Raw genomic sequence first — 22,834 nt, 5'->3', positions numbered from 1 at the left:
CCTTTGACAGGAAATGGTCCCATTAAGCTCAATGTTTTTTTTTTTGCATATTTAATCTACCAAGTATTATTTTTGTAATTAATTACGAATTTTAATTAAATAATTGAAATTTTATGGTTGACATATTGGTAAGGTAATTAAGTGATGTTTCTTGTGGAAGGGTCAAGAGCTTTCATTGAACGGGGTTGTAACTTTAGTTGTACAAAGTTAATCAAGCATTTTTTATTGAAAAAGAGTAAAACGTATGATAGTGTATATATAGTTGTCTTGAAATACTACCACAGTGGTATCTTGTTGAAAGTAAGTTTCTCTTTGTTATAGTTAAGACCTTAATTTGGGGATGTCGATAGTTCAGATATTCTCAAGTCAATTTGTTCTCTTACAATAGAAAGTTAAAATGCTTGATATTATTTTGGGATATCACCACAAGAATATTTTGTTGGAGGATCCAGAATTTTAAGGTAGGGGGATCCCAATGTAAAAGGTCCAACAAATAATATTACAATTTACAAAGTCTAAACAGTAAGTTTTTTTTTTTTTTTTTAGCAAGGTCGTTTATATAAAATGAAAATCCGTTCCCTCAATTTATGAGTCTATTAATAGCTTTTTTTATATCCGCTCCTTCAAAAAATATGACCAATTCACTAAAAAGTAGTATGACAAAGCAGGAACAACGACATTCAAGGGAATAGAGAGGATTTTATATGAGTCTTCTTCCTCATGAGGAGTTTGTTGCAAGTCTGCAACTCATTTACCCTCATTGAATGAAATTGCTTATATTATAACCCTATAACTATATGACGTTTAACAATACAATTAAAACTGCTTAGTCTGTAGAACATATAACCCTAGAAATAGAATGGTCCTCCCTTCCAAAACATTTGGCAGGTTTTCGAAGGACTTCTATAGGCTTTTTTCTCAGACCTTGGATGGTCTATGGACCACCCAGATCCCTCTATAGATCCGCCCATACGCAAGTTTTTCTTAGTTGTTGGTAAGTCCTATTCTGGGGATGACAATCTTTCAATTCAATGACGAATGTAGTATTGTACTATCGTCCTATTTGTCGATCAAATTATCAATAACCTCCAAATTAAGTATTTGTCATCCCCGAATCCCGCTCTTCTCATACAGAACAGGACTTGGCATGAAATTAGACCCAGTGAATGAAGTGGGCTAGGCCTGGACAGCATGGATGGGTCTTGCTTCGAGGAGACCCAAGCCCAATCTTACTCATCTAATTAATTTAATTTAATTTAATTTGATCATGCAAGCACGAAATACAAAATTACAAAAAATAACCTCTTATTTACTCCAATGCTCCTCAAGACTCATCTTGCTTTCAATTTGCCCCTTGAAATTCATTTCTCCCACTTTACCCCCATAATAATACAACATCTTTCACTACGCCCTATTTTCGTTCAAGTCTGTAAAAGATGGAATTAGATCCTCTCCCGAGCAGGAGATCAAGATCATCCTGACCCATTAACATGAGACGTTGGATTTTGATTCAACGGCTATAATTATTATAAATTTTAGATAGCTCCCATGTTTGTATTTATTGGATCAAAATCCAACGACCCGTGTTAGTGAGTCAGAAGGATCCTAATCTCATGCTCAAGAGAGGATCCAATTCCGTAAAGGATCTCTTACACCTTTTGCTTTCGCACAATTGAGACCCACTTTCCTATAATTTTATTTATTTTTTGGTTGAAAGAGACCCACTTGCCCATTAATTCGAATGAGGATCCTTTGGATTCTTTACGAGGATCTCCAGGATCTTCCAATATAAAAAGATTTACAATAATTTGTGGTCACACACTATACGATGAACGTATGTAATTAGAGAACCTTTGGGATCCTCATAAAGAGGATCCAGATTCCAAAGAGGATTCTCATTCCATTAATTCGTTGCGTTCCCTTCCCTCCGCCATGGAAGAGCAGCCATGGCTGCTTTCTCCGCCATCACCCACCCCTACTTCTTCTTTGGTCGAAAGAGCCTGACTTACTGTCAGTTGGCTGAGCTCCTCCAGATTTCATAGAACTGTCATCTTCTTAAGATCACACCCTAATTAGTACCAGCGTTCGCAATTGTGCTTACTCGAGAGTTTGAGCAACATCTCCACAAAGAAATCGCTCCACTTTTAGGCCTTAATTCTAAAAAAAAAAAATCATTTGATAATGTGAACTTAGTTAATCGCGAAAATGACAACGTTAAACCTATTATTTTTGACATATGAAGTTCATGAACCACATAAGAGCTACGTAAGCCATTTTAACACTTATTTAACTGAATGAATGAAAATGAGCATAGTGAAAGAGAATGCTACGAGAGATTAAATGACACATAATGAGTTTTACGTGATAAAGTGAAAATAAGTATGTGTTTCGTGGGGCGATGGCTAAATAACAAAAAGTAAAAGCAAAAAGGAGGAGACAAAGACAATTCCTTATCAGGAAATGATTCTTGTCGAATTCTCTTTATGAAGATCTCAAAGATTTTTCAATTACATATGTTCATCGTGTATTGTGCGACCAGTTTTCGTCAGATACCGTTTATATTCAATTTTAAATAAAAAATTTATAATAATTTCTGACCGCACGATATAAGATGAACGGATTTAACCTGAGAATTCATATCCTCACAAAAAAAAATATAGCAAGGATACTCTCTCTCCTTTCTCTTGGATCTGACGACTCACACACGGACACGTTTCCACGTCCACCTTACCTTTTGAACATTTCCAAAACTCGCACAGCGCTACACTGGCAACCATCATCACTCTATCCGTAGCCCCCACCGCCTATATATACCCCACGCTTTTAAATCCCCGCTTCTCACTTTTCCCAAAATCCCAAAAATGACCCCCCAGCTCACCGAGGCCTACGCCTGCGTCCCGTCAACCGAGCGCGGCCGTGGGATTCTGATCTCCGGCGACCCCAAATCCGACAAGCTCCTCTACACCAATGGCAGATCCGTAATTATCATGAGCCTCCAGAACCCCCTCGACGTTGCCGTTTACGCCGAGCACGCTTATCCCGTCACTGTTGCTAGGTTCTCCCCCAACGGCGAGTGGATCGCGTCCGCCGACGTCTCCGGAACCGTCAGGATATGGGGTACCCACAACGACTTCGTATTGAAGAACGAGTTCAAGGTCCTCTCGGGTCGGATCGACGACCTCCAGTGGTCCCCTGACGGGTTGAGGATCGTTGCTTCCGGCGAGGGCAAAGGGAAGTCTTTCGTTCGCGCGTTCATGTAAGCGTCGTCGTCTTGATTGTTCAATTTAAAAATTGCGAAATGGGTTTTCTTTTTTGGTGGATTTTCCGGCACTTTGTGTTTGGATAGTGAGAAAATTGACGGAATTTGAATGGATTCAATAGGTGGGATTCAGGCTCAACTGTTGGGGATTTTGATGGGCACTCGAAGCGTGTGTTAAGCTGTGCGTTTAAGCCGACGAGACCCTTTCGAATCGTCACTTGTGGGGAGGATTTCTTGGTGAATTTCTACGAAGGACCGCCTTTCAAATTCAAGCTGTCTCTCAGGTTTGTTCTTTAACATAATTTAACTCGAAATCTTATTGATTTAATCACATTGTAATTATGTATGTCTGTGTGTGTGTTTGTGTTGCTTCCCTGACTCGAAATATTTTATTGATTTTTCGATGTTTAGGGATCATTCGAATTTTGTAAATTGTATAAGGTTCTGTCCAGATGGTAGTAAGTTTATCACTGTAAGCTCAGATAAAAGTGGTATGGTTTATGATGGAAAGACTGCGGAGAAGATCGGAGAGCTGTCCGCCGAAGATGGCCACAAAGGCAGCATTTATGCTCTTAGCTGGAGTCCTGATGGTAAACAGGTAGAACATTGGATTGTTCATTTAGTCACCGGAACTGTATTATAAAGATTGCAACTTTGTGTCCTTTTGTTTTGTCTGTGTTATAAACTTTCTTTGTGTTTGTTCCCTGATTGAATGTGCTGATTAGGTTCTGACTGTGTCTGCTGACAAATCGGCAAAAGTATGGGAGATATCTGAGGATAATAATGGGAAGCTGAAGAAAACGTTGCCGCCTCCTGGATCGGGTGGAGTGGATGACATGCTAGTTGGGTGTCTGTGGCAGAATGATCATATTGTTACGGTTTCTCTCGGAGGCTTCATTAGTATATTCTCAGCGAGCAACCTTGATAAAGCCCCTCTACTGATATCCGGACACATGAAGAATGTAACTTCATTAGCTGTTCTAAAGATTGACCCAAAACTTATATTGTCTAGCAGCTATGATGGTCTCATTGTTAAATGGATTCAAGGTGCTGGATATGGTGGGAAGTTACAAAGGAAGGAGAATTCTCAGATAAAATGTTTAGCAGCTGTTGACGAAGAAATCGTTTCATGTGGATTTGACAATAAGGTGACAAAAATTGTATACTCTTTTAGTCTCTCACAATTCAACAGTATATTCTTTACATTTTATTCTATATGAATACTGTTTTGCCTTGTTTGGGTTCACCTTATCTCAGTTTCTTTCCTCTTGCATTTTTCTTATGACTACCTAGGTTTGGAGAGTTCCTCTCCGCAGTGATCAATGTGGAGATGCAGAGGCTATTGATGTTGGAAGTCAGCCAAAGGACATAAGCCTTGCCCTTCTATCTCCTGAACTTGCTTTGGTTTCAACTGATTCTGGAGTTGTCATGCTCCATGGCACAAAAGTTTTGTCAACTATTAACCTTGGATTCACTGTGACTGCATGTACTATATCACCGGATGGAAGTGAAGCCATCATTGGTGGGCAGGACGGTAAACTGCATATGTATTCTGTAACAGGTGATACACTTAAGGAAGAGGCTGTTTTGGAGAAGCATCGGGGGCCCATTTCTGTCATACGCTACTCTCCCGATGTTTCTATGTTTGCATCAGGAGATTTGAACCGAGAAGCTGTTGTCTGGGACCGTGCCTCTCGAGAGGTAGTGTGCTCACTGTCCTCAGGCACTTTTTTATTTTCATCATTCTAATATTATAACCATTGTTCCGGTATTATTGACATTTATGGTGAAGAAGGATAAAATAAGACGTGTTTTTGTTTGTCAATGCATGCATGTGTAGAAGTTTTAGATGCATGCATCAATCCCTTATCAGCTGATCTTCTTTGTTTAACCAAATTTAGTCAAAATCAAACGGATGATTTGTAAGAGATATAAGTGTGATACAGGCAAATTGATCAAGTTCAACTGATAAAATCTATATCCCATTCGCTCTTGTCAGCAAGTATATCTTTCTTGCCAGCACACTTGTGACTTTCGCATTTGAGTATAGCTTATGAAATGATAGATGTGCATATTGGAATGTCAAATAAATGATTATATATCTTTGCAAATTTTGATGAGAACTTGGAACTTGATTTGTTAATAAATTAGGTAGTTGTGATGTGATCTTTCATCTTACCATAAAATTACGTTCAGATAGATTATGTGGTTGCATATGGGAACTTTAGAATGACTCCTGCCTGTTGGCTATCGTTGAACTTATTCATAGTAAACATTGTGCTTTATTTTCTTCCTCCAGATCAAGCTTAAGAACATGCTGTACCATACTGCGCGAATAAACTGCCTTGCTTGGTCTCCTGATAGCACGATGGTTGCAACTGGATCTCTTGACACGTGTGTTATCATATACGAAGTCGACAAGCCTCCAGCAAGCCGTACAACCATTAAGGGTGCAAACTTGGGTGGGGTGTACGGCTTAGCTTTCATTGATGAGCACACTGTGGTCAGCTCTGGTGAGGATGCATTTATTCGTGTCTGGAGGTTGACTCCGCAGTGAAGAAACACGGAGGGCTTCTTAGTGTCAAGGAAAGAATAAGAAAGATGGGAGTGTTTTTTTTCTTCTTCTGGATTTCATGGGTTTGCGAGTTTCCATACGACGGAAGGATGAGAAGGATACTTTCAATGAATTGTCAAGTATCAAGAAACAGTCTCTGTCGTCTGGTGCGTCACAAACGGCAGTTCATAGGCAAATTGGCCGTCTTTTTCCATGGCTCATGACCTTGCAGCTTGGAGTTGGTGGTTTAGTGATAAAAGTAGCAGCGAGTCGACCAGGTGTGTTGTTTTTCCTCGCGTGTCTAGTGTTTCCGCCGGCCGGCCAACGATCGGGCATGGGATTATCAACTGCAGAATCAGAAGATCAAGCTAAATTTCAGCTGTGTTTCTTTGTTTTTCACCTCTTATGAATCCTTTGTTTGCTTGGTTTTTGTGTGGGGAAGGTTCAAAGTATTTAATTATTTTTTTATTTATGGAATTACATTTTGTCATCAATTGTGCTCGGCAATGTGTTAAAAGGTTGAAAAAATTGGATTCGATGAGGATTCAACGAATATTGATTCTGAAATGATCAAAATCAATTATTGATGACAAATCAATAAAAATATTGATCACGATGGTCAAAAATTGACGATAAATCAATAAAAATTTGACAGCACATTGACAAAATTCAGAAAAGTAATCATTTTATCAATTAACATTTTTACTTTCATCATTTCAATCAATTTGTTCTGATAAAATTGGAACGATACAGAGAAGATTGTTTCAATCAATTTCCCTTAAAATTGCGAGATTGCTATTTCCAAATATGATAAAGAAAGAAAAAACGTCGTACATATTTAACGATGCTGGCTCCAAGAAACCAACATGAAAATAAGAGTGCAGGTACAAAAAATTAAGACAGAGAGACGTCCTAATGTCGTAATGGCAATGCGTAATCTAACACAGCTACAGACTCGAATTCATCGTAGTTCGTCGTGCATCACTCTTTCTAGTGGTTCCTCCACTTTATGAGCTGCATTGCCATAGGCCTGTGCATGATTTACGGCATCTTCAACAGCTCCAGGTCTGAGTTCTGCTCGCCCAACCATACCAGCCTTAATGGCAGATGTGACCTGCCTCTGCAGCGCCAGTAGACCAATACGCTTTGAAACGACATATAGAACAGCTAAAGAAAACAAGAAGAATCCTAGCACAAGTATCAACCTGTCCAGATAAAATTCAATGTTAGAATCTGCAGATGTAGATAATAGTTCTATGACAAAGGAAATTTTGCTTCTGAACCTGTCAATGACATCTTGTCGTTGCATTGTTGAGAGTAGGTTTCTGGTTCGCATCAACAATGAACGGTGTCCCTTGTATTCACTTTCAGCCTTCTTCAGTACTCCAGTAGATTCCTCTGCACAAACCGACATATAGTATTTATCTAACGATGGAAAACAACCTTTCGAAATCAATTGTGATACTAACATTCATATTTCAAATATTGCATACAAGCAGAATGGTCGTTCTAAATGGACCTAGATCAATGACGTATACATTATGTCTTTAACGTAGACAGTCTCTAAGGCACGTTGTCATTAGATAAGCTGTTCAAAGAAGTATAAAAAATTGCAGTGCCACACTCTAAGCACATACAAACTAATTTGACGTAGAAGAATGAAAGAAACTCACCGAAAGTCATGAGTGTGCCAGCACTTCGTTCCACTTCCTACACATGAAAAAATAAGAAAACCAAATATTTCATCCCACCAAAAGACTCATACAACAGATTCATAAAGATGTAAGCAATAAAGTAAATCGAAAAGAAAGAAAATACGGCAACTAACCTGAACCATCAGCTGACGAGTACGGCGAAGGCTCTCTGTGATGCTTTCTGCGGCAGATGTCATTCCAGCTTTTGTTCTGGAGAAAACCAATAAATCAAAGGCTTTTAAATAACAAATTCATCTAACAGTACGAGAAAACTGTAGTCAAGCTCATCAAAATTTTGCTCCAGAGTGAAAGCAAAAACAAAAATAGATACCAGTTTACTGAAAGCCATTTAGAATATTTGATACATACTGTAAGTTGCGTCTACGAATCGTGGACTCTTCTCCACCTCCCAAAAGAAGTTCTCTCTGCAACAAATACAGCTAAATCAATCACAATTCGTTCCAAACATCGTTTTCTCAATAAAGGACAATCCACCAAGAACCATCTCGTTTTGTCTCACATCAAGGGAATCAAACAGTATCCACATAAAAACAGTTTAACCCGAGGACTATACGATCTAGCGCACAACGATTCACAATGGTAATGTGAAGCATTATCGTCCAAGAGATTCATAAACTACCCGAAATTAGTCCAAAAAAGTAGTTCAATACCTCTTTCTGAGCAGCTTTCCTCATGTTAGCCTTTGCTTGCAAATTTGCATTCCTCAAACTCAACCGCAAACTGATCAGAAAAACCACAAAAACTAGAATTACCAAAAAAAATTCAATATTTGCATTTCAATTGAAGAGCTTTAATTTACCAAAAAATATATTAAAGAGCTTAGTTCGTCGCATTAAATTGAATAATATAACTGAACTGAAAGAACCCTAAATCAAAAATTCAATTCCTTGACTTCTACAGAAACGTAAACTGAGAATTCGATTACCTGTGGGATCGATTTTTCCAGGATTCGAGCAAGGCCTTGGCGGATTGGACCTGATCGTCGGTGGGCAACTGGGGAGCGAACAGATCGAGCTTGAACTGCAATGAATTGAGCAACGACAAGCCGTCTTGTGCGAGCCCGTTCATCCTGGGCAGCGAGTCCTTCTGCGACACCATAGTAGCAGCTCCAGTAGATTCACCGTACTCTTCGATCGCCTTTATTTGCTGTACGACGTTACTGTACGCTTCGTCCCACTCCTTCTTCGCCTTCTCCACCTCCTCCTCCACCTTGTCCATCGGCGCTTCCGATCGGTTTCGCCGGATCAGGGTGGGAAAAAAACGCGAGAAAATGATGATTGGTTGCTGAGAAAAATTAAAAATGAGATTCAGTTTGATTATTTCAGACATGAAACGCACAGCTTTGTATTATATCCTCAAAAAGTCTTGCGCGCCGATTTAAAGCCCGCCTTTTTTGGTATGATTTGGGCCGGCCCACTCCATCCGGCGGGATCAACTTAAGTTGGGTGACCCCCGGGCCCCGACTCACATCCTCATGAGCCCAATACACTCCTTTCCTTTTTTTTTTCTTTTGTGTGTGTGTGTGTGTGTGTTGGAATGATCCCAATACGTTAAAAACCCCAACTATTGGCTTCTTACATACAAAGTGTCGTTCTTTTACCTGCAAATCACAGTCGTAAATGTAAATCATTAAAATTAGCAAAAGAAATTTTTTTGACATTCTAAGATCTGGTTTGGTACTGAGGTAATTCTGAAAAAAGTGGGTATCAAAAAAAGCTGGGAGCTTTTTTGTGTTTGGTAAATATTCAGCTTCAGCTTTTTTTTCACAGTTTTGGGTAAAAAAAAGCCAAAAAACACAAAGCTGCAAAATCCAGCTTTGAAAAGGCGGCTTTTTTTTCACATATGTTTTACATAAAAGTTTACCAAGCACTATAATACTGCTTTTTTTTTTTTTCAAAAGCACTTTTACAAAAAAATTTACCAAACACTCTGTTGCTTTATTTCACAGATGCTTCTTTTCACAGCACAGCAGAAGCAGTTTTTTTCAAAGCACAGCAATACCAAACCAGTCTTAAGTCAAACTGAGCTCTGTTGATAAAGTAGAACGACTTCTTTCATATAAGGAGCGAGTATTTCTTGTTAGGAAATAGCAAAACTCGTTTTAATTTAAGTGCAACACTACTCAAAACGTTTAAGCTTTACCATATGAAGTAGTTTGCGATGTACCAAGTCACATCTCGATCCAAGCCCCTATCACATCTCGGGCACGACTCCGCCGTAGCACGATATTATCCACTTTGAGCCCCGACCACGCCCTCACGGTTTTGTTTCCGGGAACTCACACGAGAACTTCCCAGTGGGTCACCCATCATGGGATTGCTCTCACATAAACTTGCTTAACTTCGGAGTTCTGATGGAACCCGAAGCCAATGAACTCCTAAAAGACCTCGTGCTAGGTAGAGATGAGAATATACATATAAGGCTTACAAGATCCACTCCTTTAGACGATGTGAGATGTTACATACCAAGTATTTTATTATTATGCTATTAGTGATTTCACCTTTTGCGCATTTGTTTCTTCACATCTCTTTGGTGCGAATGATTCTGACACACCACTTTTCTCTTTCTGCACTCATCGGTTTAGAAAATGATGCGGAAAATTCACCTTTTTAAAATCTCAAGGGCCTAGGAATACTGATGCACTTAGTTATGGAATTTGTTGTGTTCCTCTCCATGGTCAATTATTGAAGCATCAAGTAGGGAGGTTGTCATCTTAGAATCCAAAATTCAAGTTCACGTGCTTCCACAATGTATGGTGAAGAAATTATTCACATACTTTTCAACCATCCCTCAATTGGGTCTCCTTGAAAACGGACAACTGTCTACAACACCAATGGCCAATCTAAGATCCTGCCTCAAGGATGAGGATCTTAAGAATCCTCATATTCTAGCTGTTCATCGTATATCGTGCGGTCAGTTTTCGTTAGGTACTATTTGTTGTTTAATTTTAAATAAAAAGATTCAAAATAATTTCTGACTGTATGATGTACGATGAACAACTACAATGTGAGGATCCCTAAGATCCCCACAATTTAGTTTCGGATGAGATCCAAATGCCTGCCGCAAATTCTACACTTTGTCATTCACTAGTCACTAGCATGTTTGCATAGAGGAGCGTCAAATCACTCTAGATACAAAACAAACAAACACATAAGGAACTATTTGAAAGTGTTTTTAGTGAAAATATTTTTTTTAAACCAATTAATAGTTAAAATTCAAGTGAACCTGAAAAAAACACTTAAACTCAAGATGTACATAGCTGATGTTCTTATAAGAAATATTTTAAACGCTTTTGGAACCAAAAAAATATTTTTTCTAAAAGTACTTTCAATCATTTTAAAAGAGAAACAAACTCTGAGTAAAAGCAAGAGGAATGATCTAAAAAAAATCAAAGAACAAAATCAAGCATTACTATAAAAAGAATTGATAACCACGCTTCTTTTTTCTCTTAAGCATTCTTGTTTATTTTCGATCATCAAATTGAATAATTTAAATGAAATCAATGAATACAATTTGGAAGAAAAAAAAGTATGTTACTGTCGATTCTCTACTGAAAAGCTCCACAGTAGCGACTTTCTTTTTACACCCTTAAGTGGTGGTCGGGCCCTTCGTATAACTAGGGACCAACGGTTGGGTTCACAAAAATGAATACGTACAGGGTCCATAACTTTATGTCATTTTAAAAATGACATTGGAAAATCGACATAAAAACATAAATGCAAAATAAATCACCTCCAATTTATGCTTCTGTTAATAGTTGATTGAATTTTTGTGTGTGGGAATACGTAATTTTGCTGACCAACATAAGATGTTCACCAATGCCAGTGTAATGATGAATGTTTTTACTTTTGACAAAATGATCATGGTAGTATGTCACTATCTCTTCAATTATTGTAGTTTTCATCTTTTTATACTAGCAAATTTTGACTAAAATGATTCCCTAGGTTTGAAAGAAATACTAATGAAACATTTTTATAGTTAAATTTTTTATTATCTCATGTTTTTTTTTGTAAAAATTTATAAATTAGCATGAAAATTAACATTAAATTGTGAGATGCATGCAAAGTCTAACTTTAAGAGAATTTTCTTAGTATTTCTTTTGCGTATATACTATGAAGCTACTTTAATCTCCTACGATAAGATTTCTTGATTTTTTTTGTTTTTTTTTTTTGGTCAAAGATTTCTTGATCTTAATCAAACGTTTTAGAAATTAGAACCACAACCCCACAGTGTCCTTTCTGGTAAATTCAATGCCTAGATATCACAAACAGAAGCACACTGCTGGTCCAAATTGTCAAGTTGCCTGCCGACGCATGAGAAAGACAATCCAACTTTACTAATCTACCCTGCCTTTCATTAGTAAATGACAAATCATGTCTACAACTCCATACGTTACTTGTCCTAATCAATCCTTAAATATTTTATCTGTTTCTGATAGTATAATATTATCCTCTTTAAAGGACGATGCAATTTTCGATGAAGCGCCCTGCTGTCTACTGATACTTTTGCTAAATGCTGATTACTTTAACCATCTTCAATTAGCATATGTTAGGCTTGAATTATTTTAAATTTGAAGAAAGTTGAGAGTAATCTTAACTTAATACATTGCGTGTGATGAATATTAGAGCAATATCAAATTTTAAGTACACAATCAAATTCGAAGGTAGTAAGAAGCTCTAGCTGATATGTTGTTAGAAAGAGGAGAATGGGGATCATATCAACTTTAATGTGTGGATAAATAATGATTATTTTTCACCACTACGGTAATGCGTCATATCCATCGATATTACAATTTAAAAGTATCAAATATCAACTTTGCCATCTTTAATGTAGAAGCATTGAGTGGTGAATAATTATTGGGATGAGTTGCGGATTAAGTCGCTCTTTTTAAGATATTTCGCGGCTCTACCCAAAGTGCGCAGGCAGTTCACAAACACCACGTCGTCCCCAGGTGTAACATCCCACATCACCCAGAGGAGTGATCCTTAAATGTATATTATCATCCCTACCTAGCATGAGACATTTTGGGAGCTCACTGACTTGAGTTGATTTATACCATAGGGAGATGGGGTTGATAGATGGAGGAAAGCAAGATGTCATGGTGATCAACCGCGAGATGAATTTGGGAGACGTGGTGGGAAGTGACGACCTCCTTCCCTCTCCAACCCCCCACTAAAAAAATGAGATACAGAGGGAGGAGAGAGTGCTCTAGAGTCTTCCCCATTCTTTTTTTTTTTTCTCTTCCTCCCCCCTTTCTCCACAAAAGTTGCATAAAAACTGCTTCGATCAACCAAGTTTAGGCTCACTTTGAAAGCACAAACCTAAACGAAATGGTACAAACTTAAATGGTTTTTGGAGGCTTGTTTTGTGCACTTTGAAATCATATAATATTGGTAGCGAAAGAAACTCTGAATGGTAAGTTATTCCAACTATGAAATGGAGTTCAAAAACTGGAATTACAGAACTTGCTGCTGCCTGGCAGCCCTGTGACTCAACTTTTGGACATGATTTTAATCTATCAAGACTCAACGCAGTTAAGTGAAATCATATGGGTTTTGATCATGGACATGTTTATTTCCAAAACACATAATATTAGATCAAAAGGAACTCCCAAGGACATGGAAATCAAGAGCCAAAGTAGGCGACATGAAACATAGTTTCTCTCCGCAAAATGAATAAGTTTCCTGTAATTTAGAATCCATACTCGTTTAATCAAATTTACAATTTCAGAGCACTTCCCAAACTATCAAGGAATCATATTTAACTTCTATTTCAATGTGTTAGCTTACGTATAACATGCTTAATTCTTCCTCTTTTAGCCAAAGTCTACAAACAATTCAATAAAATTAAAGTATATACCATTTCTTGTTCTTGTCCTGCCGTCCAAAGTCGTTCATCAATCTCCACTTAGCTATTAAGCTCTTGAATCAATGTTACCACCATAACTCCTCATCAAGAACACCAAAAATTCAAGTTAAACACATAAATCTCAAACTTGTGGGAAAATAAAACTTGAAATTCGAAAGATCCACTTACATATCCTGGAAGCGCATGAAGAGATGAGTATTATTCCCTCTTGGGTCAAGACCTATCTCCAGCGAGGTTAGCCGGAGTTGGCGAAAAATCCACAAAAGCCGTCGAAGCTTCTAGGCTTCAAAATATGGGCACGTTTGATTCCAGCATATGGGTTTGGTATCAATTTGAAGAGCGCTTCGCTACGAATACATAGGCTTCGACTGTGTGTGATTTCATTGCCGTACGAGAAAGTTATGATTCCCTGAAATTTTTGGAGTGAAGGAGAATTAAAGGGTAGAAAAATCAGCAGGCCTCCTGGTTTTTCACGCAGGAAAGAAGAAAAAAGGAAGTCCTTGGCTTCCAGAAAGTTCCACTTGAATTTACTAAAATGTCCATAACTATACCGTTATAATTCAGACTCGCAAACGGTTTTCGCCTAAACATTCGTGGTTTCAAGATCTATTAAAAAATATAAATTGTGACCTCAAAATGTCTACAAATTTTAAATAATTAATTTCCAAACTTCAAACTTCGTAACTGGTTTAATTAAAATCTAAATTCAAACAAATTAAAATAAGTTCTCGAGAAATAATATAAAATCTCAATAATACAAATACATAGATTATAACAGTGAAATCCAAGAACGGGATTTCACATTCTTCCTCCCTTAAACAAAACCGTGAGGGAATGGTAAGCCCAAAGTTGACAAAATGGTATTAGAGTCAATCCCTGGCCGGAAGTGTACCGACGAGGACGTTGGGCCCTTAAGGGGGGGTGGATTGTAACATCCCACATCGCCCAGGGGAGTGACCCTTAAATGTATATTCTCATCCCTACCTAGCACGAGACATTTTGGGAGCTCACTGGCTTCGGGTTCCGTAGGAACTCCGAAGTTAAGCGAGAAGAAGGCCAGAGCACTCCCAAGATGGGTGACCCATTGGGAAGTTGCTCGTGAGTTCTCAAAAACAAAACCGTGAGGGAATGGTAAGCCCAAAGTGTACAATATCGTGCTACGGTGGTGGAGCGGGCCCGGGAAGTGGTCGGCCCCGGGCCGGGATTTGACAAAAACTCTGAAGTTAAGCGAGTAAGGGGCCAGAGCACTCCCAGGATGGGTGACCCCACTGGGAAGTTGCTTGGGAGTTCCCAAAAACAAAACCGTGAGGGAATGGTAAGCCTAAAGCGGACAATATCGTGCTACGGTGGTGGAACGGGCCTGAGATGTGGTGGACCCGGGCCGGGATGTGACAAATTGGTATCAGAGCTAATCCCTGGCCGGAAGTGTGCCAACGAGGACGTCGGGCCCCTAAGAGGGGTGGATTGTAACATCCCACATCGCCCAGGGGAGTGATCCTTAAATGTATATTCCCATCCCTACCTAGTACGAGGCCTTTTAGGAACTCATTGGCTTCGGGTTCCGTAGAAACTCCGAAGTTAAGCAAGAAGGAGGCCAGAGCACTCCCAGGATGGGTGACCCATTGGGAAGTTACTCGTGAGTTCCCAAAAATAAAACCATGAGGGAATGGTAAGCCCAAAACGGACAATATCGTGCTACGATGGTGGAGTGGGTCCGGGATGTGACACCAGGATAAAACAGCTCATAACCTTCTTCCTTTGATAATTTCTTTCTTGCACAATGAAAGAACTTTCGAACTCACACTCTTTTTATATGTTGCTTTAGAACTCAATTTTTAAGAAAATATATATGCTATTGTTTCTTTGTATATTTTCTTCCATACAGGGAACCTATATATATATGCAAAAAGATAAAATATACGTTGCAAGTTTGACAGAATCATGGACTTGAAAATCTTAAAGAATCAAAGCGGACGAAATAAAAAAAGTAAATATTCTAAACGGAACAAAAAAAATGAATGAGGACCTGATCATCTTCTCTATTTAGAGAAGAAATTCAATCCAATTATTTAATGTGAGAAAGTTAGTGAAGAAGATTACTCCTTATCAAAAGATAAGATTAAAAATCAATTTAGATTATATACATTTAATGATTGTAATAAACCAAAATATAAAAACTACATCGGACAAAAACATAGCAATTAAAATATTTAAATAAAAACATATTTACTTTATTCCAGCGTGACACTAGATTACCTTTTTCATTATTGAAATGTGGATGGTCCCAATGCATGTAGATGTAGCCCCATGCAAGGAACAAGTGTGATGTGGATCCGGGGCCACAGTTCCACTCCATATCCGTTTTTGAACGTTTCTTTTAGGAAGCAAATGAAAATTATATTCAGCTCATCACTCATTCTTCACTCTCACTCACTCTTCTTATCTATAAAAACGACACTCTCCTCTCAACACCGTACTCTCTCTCTCTCTCTAAATTTCTTCTGTAGCTGTGCTGCTGGAAGATGAGTACTCCTTTGTGCATGCTTCTAGGTTTTCTTGTGATACAGTGCTTCGCGCATGCGGCGGAGCACAATGGAGCTTCAGTTCTTGAGCCGGAGAGTGTGAAATTGGACACAGGTGGGCTGAGCAGAGCCAGCTTCCGCAAGGATTTTGTGTTCGGAACGGCGACGTCCGCTTACCAAGTTGAAGGCATGGCCAACAAGGAGGGTCGAGGGCCCAGCATTTGGGATGCATTTGTTAAAATTCCCGGTAATTACATGTACCGGTTTTATTGAACAAATTTGTTTATTTAATTTCAGTTTACAGTACTATCAGAAAAATAATAGTTATATTTTTTTAATTTTTTTTGTTGAATATTTATTTTTTATTTGGATATAGGAATTATTGCAAATAATGGTACAGCAGATGTTGCTGTGGACCAGTATCACCGATACAAAGTAAGTTTGTTTTTCTCCCATCATAAATTTATCGAAAAAAAAGCGGCGCAACAAAAACGGTGTATTTTTTGGACCGAAACATTAAGGGTTTGAGTAGTGAAAATAGACTTTTTGCAAAATAAAGATAGATGTTCTAGCGAACTTCGCAAAAGTAAGGAGTTTTGTTTACTTAAGGTTGCCATTTTAATTTTATCGAAAAATAAAAGCTACAGTATTTTGTACGACAATTTATAAGAAAATAGATTATTTACAGTATAACTGGTGGATTTTTCATAATTCTTTTATTATTTTCTCTTTCCGCTTTAATTGATTTTTTATTTATTTACAAATTAGAAAGAAATTAAAGAGACTCATCTGCCTTTTGATGTATTCAACCTGCATATGTTGAAGCAGTTGTAAAAAAAACAGAGGATGCATGACAAACATGCACAGATCTAATGACCAAACCTCTACGGTTTCACAACAACCTTCACAAGTGTAAAAAAGCATAGGTTTAAAACACGACCAAGACATTACTTGTGATATCTCAATCTAATCACGCACTACATGCGTGTTAACTTCTTATGTGATAGGGCGTGATTAGTTTAAGATAATGGTGCAGTATTAATTGTTCAGTTGAATGAAAGTCCTTGTTGTGACATAGAGCAAAAGTGCCCGTTTTAAGTTTCAAACACAAAACCAAAGCAAATTCAAAGTAGATATTGATTGTGGTAGATTTTTTTAGGTCTGAAGTTAGGAAAATGAAAGTCTGGTTTTGTTGCGACAGGACGATATTGATCTCATGGCAAGCCTAAATTTCGATGCCTATCGATTCTCAATATCATGGTCCAGAATTTTTCCAAGTAATGATCTTAATCTCTTTCATGCCTCTTTCATTTCTCAAATTTATTTTGTTCTAAACTTCTGTTTCTTAATTTATGTAGATGGCACTGGGAATGTAAATTGGAAGGGAGTTGCATACTACAATCGGTTAATTAACTACTTGCTCAAAAGAGGTAAATGCCGTGAAACTTTTGGAACGGAGAGTTCTGATCATCTAGCAATGTATGACATACATTGCTGATCAAATGGTGGTCTTTATCATTCTATGCCCTGAGGGTAAAAAGTGAAGATGTCGCGTTTTTGTGGTTAAAAGCGCTGATGTATGACATGCATTGCTGTATGATAGAATTTTCTGTACGCTAAGATGGCGGTTTGAAGTAAGAACTACAATTTATGCAGCTATGGTCTTTGATTTTTATGTCTTGTTGTTCTGTAGGCATTACTCCATATGCAAATTTATATCATTATGATCTTCCCCTAGCTCTTGAGAAGAAGTACTTGGGATTGCTAAGTGACAAAGTGGTGTAAGTACTGTGAAAATTCTATCAAACTTTATCGTCATCCAAGATCGTATTTTCGAATAAATTGTTATACAAAAAAATGTTATGACAAACTAGCAAGAGTAGTACTGGAATCTGAGATGTGGTTCAATTTTGGCAGGAAAGATTTTGCTGATTATGCAGACTTTTGTTTCAAGACGTTTGGAGACAGAGTGAAGAACTGGATGACCTTCAATGAGCCTAGAGTGATTGCTGCTCTTGGATATGATAACGGATTCCATGCTCCTGGACGATGCTCCAAAGCATTTGGAAATTGCACGGCTGGAAATTCAGCAACCGAGCCTTATATTGCTGCTCATCATTTGATTTTGTCACACGGAGCTGCCGTTCAGAGATACCGCGAAAAGTATCAGGTAAAAGAAACTATTTTGTCTTAACATGCTGCTTTATATTTCTCCTTTGCAGTCTTCAAATGAAATGAGTAATGTGCATTCTTCAGAAAATACAAAAAGGAAGGATTGGTATTCTCTTGGATTTTGTTTGGTATGAGCCTCTTACAAGATCAAAGGCTGACAACCTTGCAGCTCAAAGGGCCAGAGACTTTCATGTTGGATGGTAACTATACGAAATGAATTCTATTCTCTGAAAATTTACAACAGAGAAATCATAACTAAAAAAATTGTTGGATTGGATTTTCGTAGGTTCATCCACCCGATTGTTTATGGAGAGTATCCGAAAACAGTCCAAGAAATTGTTGGTGACAGGCTGCCTAAGTTCACCAAAGAGGAGGTTAAGATGGTGAAGGGTTCAATGGATTATGTTGGAATCAACCAATATACTACTTACTACATGTATCACCCAAAACCATCAAAATCAAATGTCTTGGGGTACCAGCAGGATTGGAATGCAGGATTTGCTTGTAAGATGTTTTCCTCTCTCTACCTTAGATGCTTGTTTGAGGTTGCTTTTATAAGGAGTACTTATGCTCATACGCGCTTATGCTAGAAGTGGTTTCATTAGATACCAGTTGAAATTTTCTTTTAAATCCAAGTGTTTTCACAAAAGCAATTTGAAGTACTTTATGAAGAAGCATCTAACAAGTGTTTTTCCATAAAGTGCTTCTATGAACCCAAAAACACTTCTAACTCTTTTCTGCCAAATGCATACAGAATTGCTTTTGATTGTCAAACAAGTGTTCTCTCTTTCCAGAAGCAATACCAAGCTCATAAAGTACTTCTATAAACGCAAAAACACTTCTAACTTGTATGTATTTCATGCAATTTGCAGATGCAAAGAATGGAGTGCCTATTGGTCCTAGGGTAACTTAATTATGATCCAATCACAATAGTTCCTTTCACTTCAAATTTTCAAAACTATAGCATTATTCATTGAAGATAATTTGAACATTTTGCAGGCATATTCTTATTGGCTGTACCAAGTGCCATGGGGTTTGTACAAAGCTGTTATGTACATAAAAGAGCATTATGGAAATCCCCCAGTGATTTTATCTGAAAATGGTAGCACTACAAGAAAACTATAACTAGTTACTGATTAGTTTTCATTTTTCTTTCATAGTTGTGAAAGACTTGGTGCGATGGCAAGTGCCTACGCCCATGAGCGGTAGGTCTCGGGTTCGAGACTTGGGAGCAGCCTCTCCATAAATGGGGATAAGGCTAGCCGACATTCACCTCTCCCAGACCCTGCGTAAAGCTGGAGCCTTGTGCACTGGGTACGACCTTTTTTTAGTTGTGATTCGGTTGGTGTTCTTCGATTTGCAGGAATGGACGACCCTGGCAATGTGACACTTGCGGAGGGATTGCGCGACACGACAAGGGCCAACTTCTACAGGAGTTACATAACTCAACTGAAGAAGGCAGCAGATGACGGAGCCAATGTGATGGGCTACTTCGCTTGGTCGTTGCTCGATAACTTTGAATGGAGGCTGGGATACACTTCCAGATTTGGCATTGTCTACGTAGATTTCAAAACCCTCAAGAGATATCCAAAGATGTCCGCAAACTGGTTCAAGAAGCTACTTACCAGAAACAAGCATTAGCTTGCTTCGGGTCCAAGTTTGGAGAATAAAAATGTAACCTTTTGAGTTCTCTGCAGCTGTAACCTCCATTTCGATCAAGAAACCTAGCAAGTATTTTGGTATCTCACATTCTCTATATTTCTGGAAAATTACTATAATTTGCTTCAAACTCGAGTGATAAACTACTCTAATCTATGAGGGAGGACCTTCGAACTCGGCTATAAGCTATGTGCTCTAATCTATTTGGGAGGGAATTTAAACTGGGGTTACCAAATGAGAGGAGTTGGATTCGAGTATAAAGGTATAGAGACACTACCTAGTCAACTATGACCTAGAAGGGATTTTAGAAAGGAAACCCATAAAGCTCTATGACTAATACAAACACCCAAACACTTTTGTGGAGAATCATCAAACGCAACAAACAAATGTGCCGATTCCTTTACTATCAAAGCCGAAGACCATCCACCTCGTGAAACTCCTCATGATCTTAATTTGTTCAAGATCAAGTGGTGAGTTTTGGTTTGGAAGATCCAATTTCAATCCCTTAGTTTTTGGAATAGTGGAATTTTGACCAAATGATAATTAAATTGCTCTTTTTTGGAATTTGGCCTCATTAATTTGAATGGAACTCCTCATGAAGACATGTGTCACGTCTGGTGGCCCATTTTACCTTGGTGAATCATGTGCCACGTGTATTTTGTGTAGGCACACGACTCGTTCTAGTCAATTATGACTAGTTACATGGTCAAACTTTGAATTTCGACCAACAAAATTTCAACGTCTACAAATGCTACCAAAACCGCTTGCTTGTCTCCTGTAGGAGGTGTAGCTTGGAGTCACTCTTGATCTTTTTTTTCTTTTTTTTTCTATCCACTTATCTATCCCAAGAATATCTTGTGATTGACAAATCTTAAAATTTGATGTTGACATTGTACGTGTGCTTGACATTTGCAAAACCTGTGATTTGGAAATTTGGAAGTCATTCGAACTCTTTGAGTCTTCAGTGGATATGTGGATGCCAGACTTTGCTTTTTTCCCTCTCCATATTTTTCCTAATGGAATTGTAGTAAGGGTTGGAGTCTTGGACATTATGGTCGTGCTTGTTGATGCCATTCTCCAAACAGAAAGAAGATCTGTATAATCAATGTGATTATTTCCTACATACTTTATGCCACTTCGACACTAAATATCAGAAATTTAGATTGTAAGAATCATGAATTTCCATCATTTGGGGATTATTTATTTATTTATGATTTTTTATCCAAAATATCCCTTGAGTAAGAAAAAAATGACAAAATATACCCTCAATTTTGTCAAATCATTTTGACTCATTGTTTATTAAATTAAGAATATTTTTGTTATTTTGATCTTAATTTAACATAGATTTTTGAAATGACCAAAATGATTTACGATAGACAAATTCATAGACTATTTTTATCGATTTCAAATCTCAAAAAGACAAAAGTAAAAAATTATGTCAATCTCAAAGACAATTTTAGCTTAAAAAAAAGCCTTTATTTATTTATATAGGGCTTCCGAAAGTAAAGTTGGATTTGTTTACATATTGTTTACCGCCCCCGGTAACCCTAAACCCTAAACAGAAGATCGAAAAGGCAAATTGTTGTCGTGCGTGCGTTTATGATGATGATGAAAGTCGCAGTGAAAGTTGGGAAAATCCTCTCCCCAGTTGTGGTCAGAGCAAGTAACAAAAACCTCACAGCAAGAATTGCTTCTCTTTCCACCGCCACCGCCACCGCCACCACCTCATCCTCCTCCTTTGGTAACAACCCCTGCGTTGATCTGTATTTGGAGTCCTTTAATGAACCTTTTGACGACCATGAAGATATGTATTCCGATTCCTTGACGGATCCCTTTGGCTCCTGTGACCCTAACAAATGTCTGAAGTCATTGCTCCCGCTGGCCTGGTCCCACGATTCCCTTACTACCCTCAAGCTCATTTGCAACCTAGCAAACCGCTATGGAACAAGGGAAAGGGAATTCTTCCACACGACGCTGGTTTGGCTCCACAACAACCACCCCAAAACCCTAGCCTGCAACATCGAGGCTATTGCAGGCGGAGAACGTTCCCAGGTTTCTTTTGGCAGTTTAAGGGACTTCGTCATTATTCTGTACCGGCTTCTCCTTCCAGAAGGAGGCAGCCACAATAGTGTCATTGATGTTGCCATCCACAAGAAGGGTGTTCTTGAAAGGTACGAGCGTGACCCCAATTATCAGTTTTTACACAATCGTGTTTCGGATGTTTTTGCGGCCGACTTTAGGTCTGATTTTGAAAAGTTGAAGAAAAAGAAGCCCAATGAGAAAATAAATTGTGATGATTTTAGCAAGTCAAGTGCGCCCTTTGTCCTTGGACCCATAGCCAGAAACGGCTACACGTCCTACAATTACAATGCCAGCTGTATTGCTGTCACTACTATTCCACTGTGTGAAAGCATCGCGAGGAAGGTTTTTCCTCGCGGTGAGGAAGAGAGCGAGAACGAGGTTGATTACACACATAGAGTCCTGAATCGGCTAAGTAAAGAGGTTTTGGAGCCGGTGTGGGAGCATAGTCCATATTTTTGGGTGGGGTAACGTGAAAGCCGGCAAGTTCAATACTTCGGCAGATGTTCTTCTTCCCCATAAGATCATCTGCTCTGAACTTCAATGGAAGGCAATGGTGGAGGACTTGTCTAACAAAGGCAAGTTGAAGAATTGCTTGGCTGTATGTGAAGTCACGGGAACCTTGAGTTGGGTGTCGGTGGCTATGGGGCTATTGGTGTCTCAACTGAGTGATCACGAGCCCTGGAAAGGAAAGGTCATCCCTTTCACTCGTAATCCTGATAAGCTCCATCTCATACAAGGCAATGATCTCGAGTCTAAGCGCGCCTTCTTGAGCGACATGAAAGGCCTTGGAGATAGCACTACAACTCAAAAGGTGCTTAATTTGATTCTCCAGGAGGCCTTGAATGCTAATTTGAAGCCGGAACATATGATCAAGAAGGTGCTAGTTTTTGCCCACTTGGACTTTGATATGTCTTCCAGCCACGCGGATCACTGGCCGATTACTTATCAGGCAATGAGGAGCAAGTTTGAAGAGAAAGGCTATGTGGTGCCACACATAGTGTTC

General features: G+C 38.5%; 3 protein-coding genes and 1 long non-coding RNA gene across 4 annotated transcripts; 2 read left to right on the top strand and 2 right to left on the bottom strand.

Annotated features, from left to right (window-relative positions):
* Positions 1-2,771: 2,771 nt before the first annotated feature.
* On the top strand, positions 2,772-6,307 carry LOC103438063 (actin-interacting protein 1-2-like). The gene is made up of 6 exons (XM_008376604.4): positions 2,772-3,256; positions 3,382-3,543; positions 3,671-3,857; positions 3,985-4,407; positions 4,553-4,960; positions 5,559-6,307. Exons 1-6 carry the CDS (start codon positions 2,862-2,864, stop codon positions 5,814-5,816), a joined length of 1,833 nt encoding a protein of 610 aa, XP_008374826.1. The 5' UTR covers positions 2,772-2,861; the 3' UTR covers positions 5,817-6,307.
* Positions 6,308-6,585: 278 nt separating this feature from the next.
* LOC103438064 (uncharacterized) lies at positions 6,586-8,874 on the bottom strand. The gene is made up of 7 exons (XM_008376605.4): positions 8,454-8,874; positions 8,179-8,248; positions 7,877-7,932; positions 7,642-7,717; positions 7,487-7,523; positions 7,097-7,211; positions 6,586-7,018 (listed from the first exon to the last, which is right to left on the bottom strand). Exons 1-7 carry the CDS (start codon positions 8,855-8,857, stop codon positions 6,775-6,777), a joined length of 1,002 nt encoding a protein of 333 aa, XP_008374827.3. The 5' UTR covers positions 8,858-8,874; the 3' UTR covers positions 6,586-6,774.
* A 4,311-nt stretch (positions 8,875-13,185) lies between these two features.
* Positions 13,186-13,930, bottom strand: LOC139196727 (uncharacterized). Its single transcript, XR_011581839.1, has 2 exons — positions 13,565-13,930; positions 13,186-13,473 (listed from the first exon to the last, which is right to left on the bottom strand). It is a non-coding gene; the product is annotated as an uncharacterized lncRNA (long non-coding RNA).
* A 1,793-nt stretch (positions 13,931-15,723) lies between these two features.
* LOC103438060 (beta-glucosidase 44) lies at positions 15,724-19,832 on the top strand. Its single transcript, XM_008376601.4, has 11 exons — positions 15,724-16,165; positions 16,295-16,353; positions 17,120-17,195; positions 17,277-17,348; positions 17,612-17,699; positions 17,836-18,088; positions 18,175-18,290; positions 18,377-18,594; positions 18,963-18,994; positions 19,090-19,192; positions 19,454-19,832. Exons 1-11 carry the CDS (start codon positions 15,919-15,921, stop codon positions 19,729-19,731), a joined length of 1,542 nt encoding a protein of 513 aa, XP_008374823.1. The 5' UTR covers positions 15,724-15,918; the 3' UTR covers positions 19,732-19,832.
* Positions 19,833-22,834: the final 3,002 nt, after the last annotated feature.

Source organism: Malus domestica, chromosome 06 (genome assembly GCF_042453785.1).
Source record: "Malus domestica chromosome 06, GDT2T_hap1".
In the NCBI taxonomy this organism is placed as follows: domain Eukaryota; kingdom Viridiplantae; phylum Streptophyta; class Magnoliopsida; order Rosales; family Rosaceae; genus Malus; species Malus domestica.
The sequence above is the reverse complement of the archived record's forward strand: the minus strand, read 5'-3'. Positions and strand labels throughout refer to the sequence as shown.

What these genes read in the sequence shown, in the direction of transcription:
- LOC103438063 (XM_008376604.4), top strand. Translation starts at nt 2,862, where the DNA reads ATGACCCCCCAGCTCACCGAGGCCTACGCCTGCGTCCCGTCAACCGAG. An exon ending in GGAGTCCTGATGGTAAACAG is followed by an intron (nt 3,858 to 3,984) that starts GTAGAACATTGG and finishes TGTGCTGATTAG; the next exon opens with GTTCTGACTGTGTCTGCTGA. An exon ending in CATGTGGATTTGACAATAAG is followed by an intron (nt 4,408 to 4,552) that starts GTGACAAAAATT and finishes ATGACTACCTAG; the next exon opens with GTTTGGAGAGTTCCTCTCCG.
- LOC103438064 (XM_008376605.4), bottom strand. Translation starts at nt 8,857, where the DNA reads ATGTCTGAAATAATCAAACTGAATCTCATTTTTAATTTTTCTCAGCAA. An exon ending in GGAAAGCTGCTCAGAAAGAG is followed by an intron (nt 7,933 to 8,178) that starts GTATTGAACTAC and finishes TATTTGTTGCAG; the next exon opens with AGAGAACTTCTTTTGGGAGG. An exon ending in ATTCGTAGACGCAACTTACA is followed by an intron (nt 7,718 to 7,876) that starts GTATGTATCAAA and finishes GGTTTTCTCCAG; the next exon opens with AACAAAAGCTGGAATGACAT.
- LOC103438060 (XM_008376601.4), top strand. Translation starts at nt 15,919, where the DNA reads ATGAGTACTCCTTTGTGCATGCTTCTAGGTTTTCTTGTGATACAGTGC. An exon ending in TAACTACTTGCTCAAAAGAG is followed by an intron (nt 17,349 to 17,611) that starts GTAAATGCCGTG and finishes GTTGTTCTGTAG; the next exon opens with GCATTACTCCATATGCAAAT. An exon ending in GATACCGCGAAAAGTATCAG is followed by an intron (nt 18,089 to 18,174) that starts GTAAAAGAAACT and finishes TGCATTCTTCAG; the next exon opens with AAAATACAAAAAGGAAGGAT.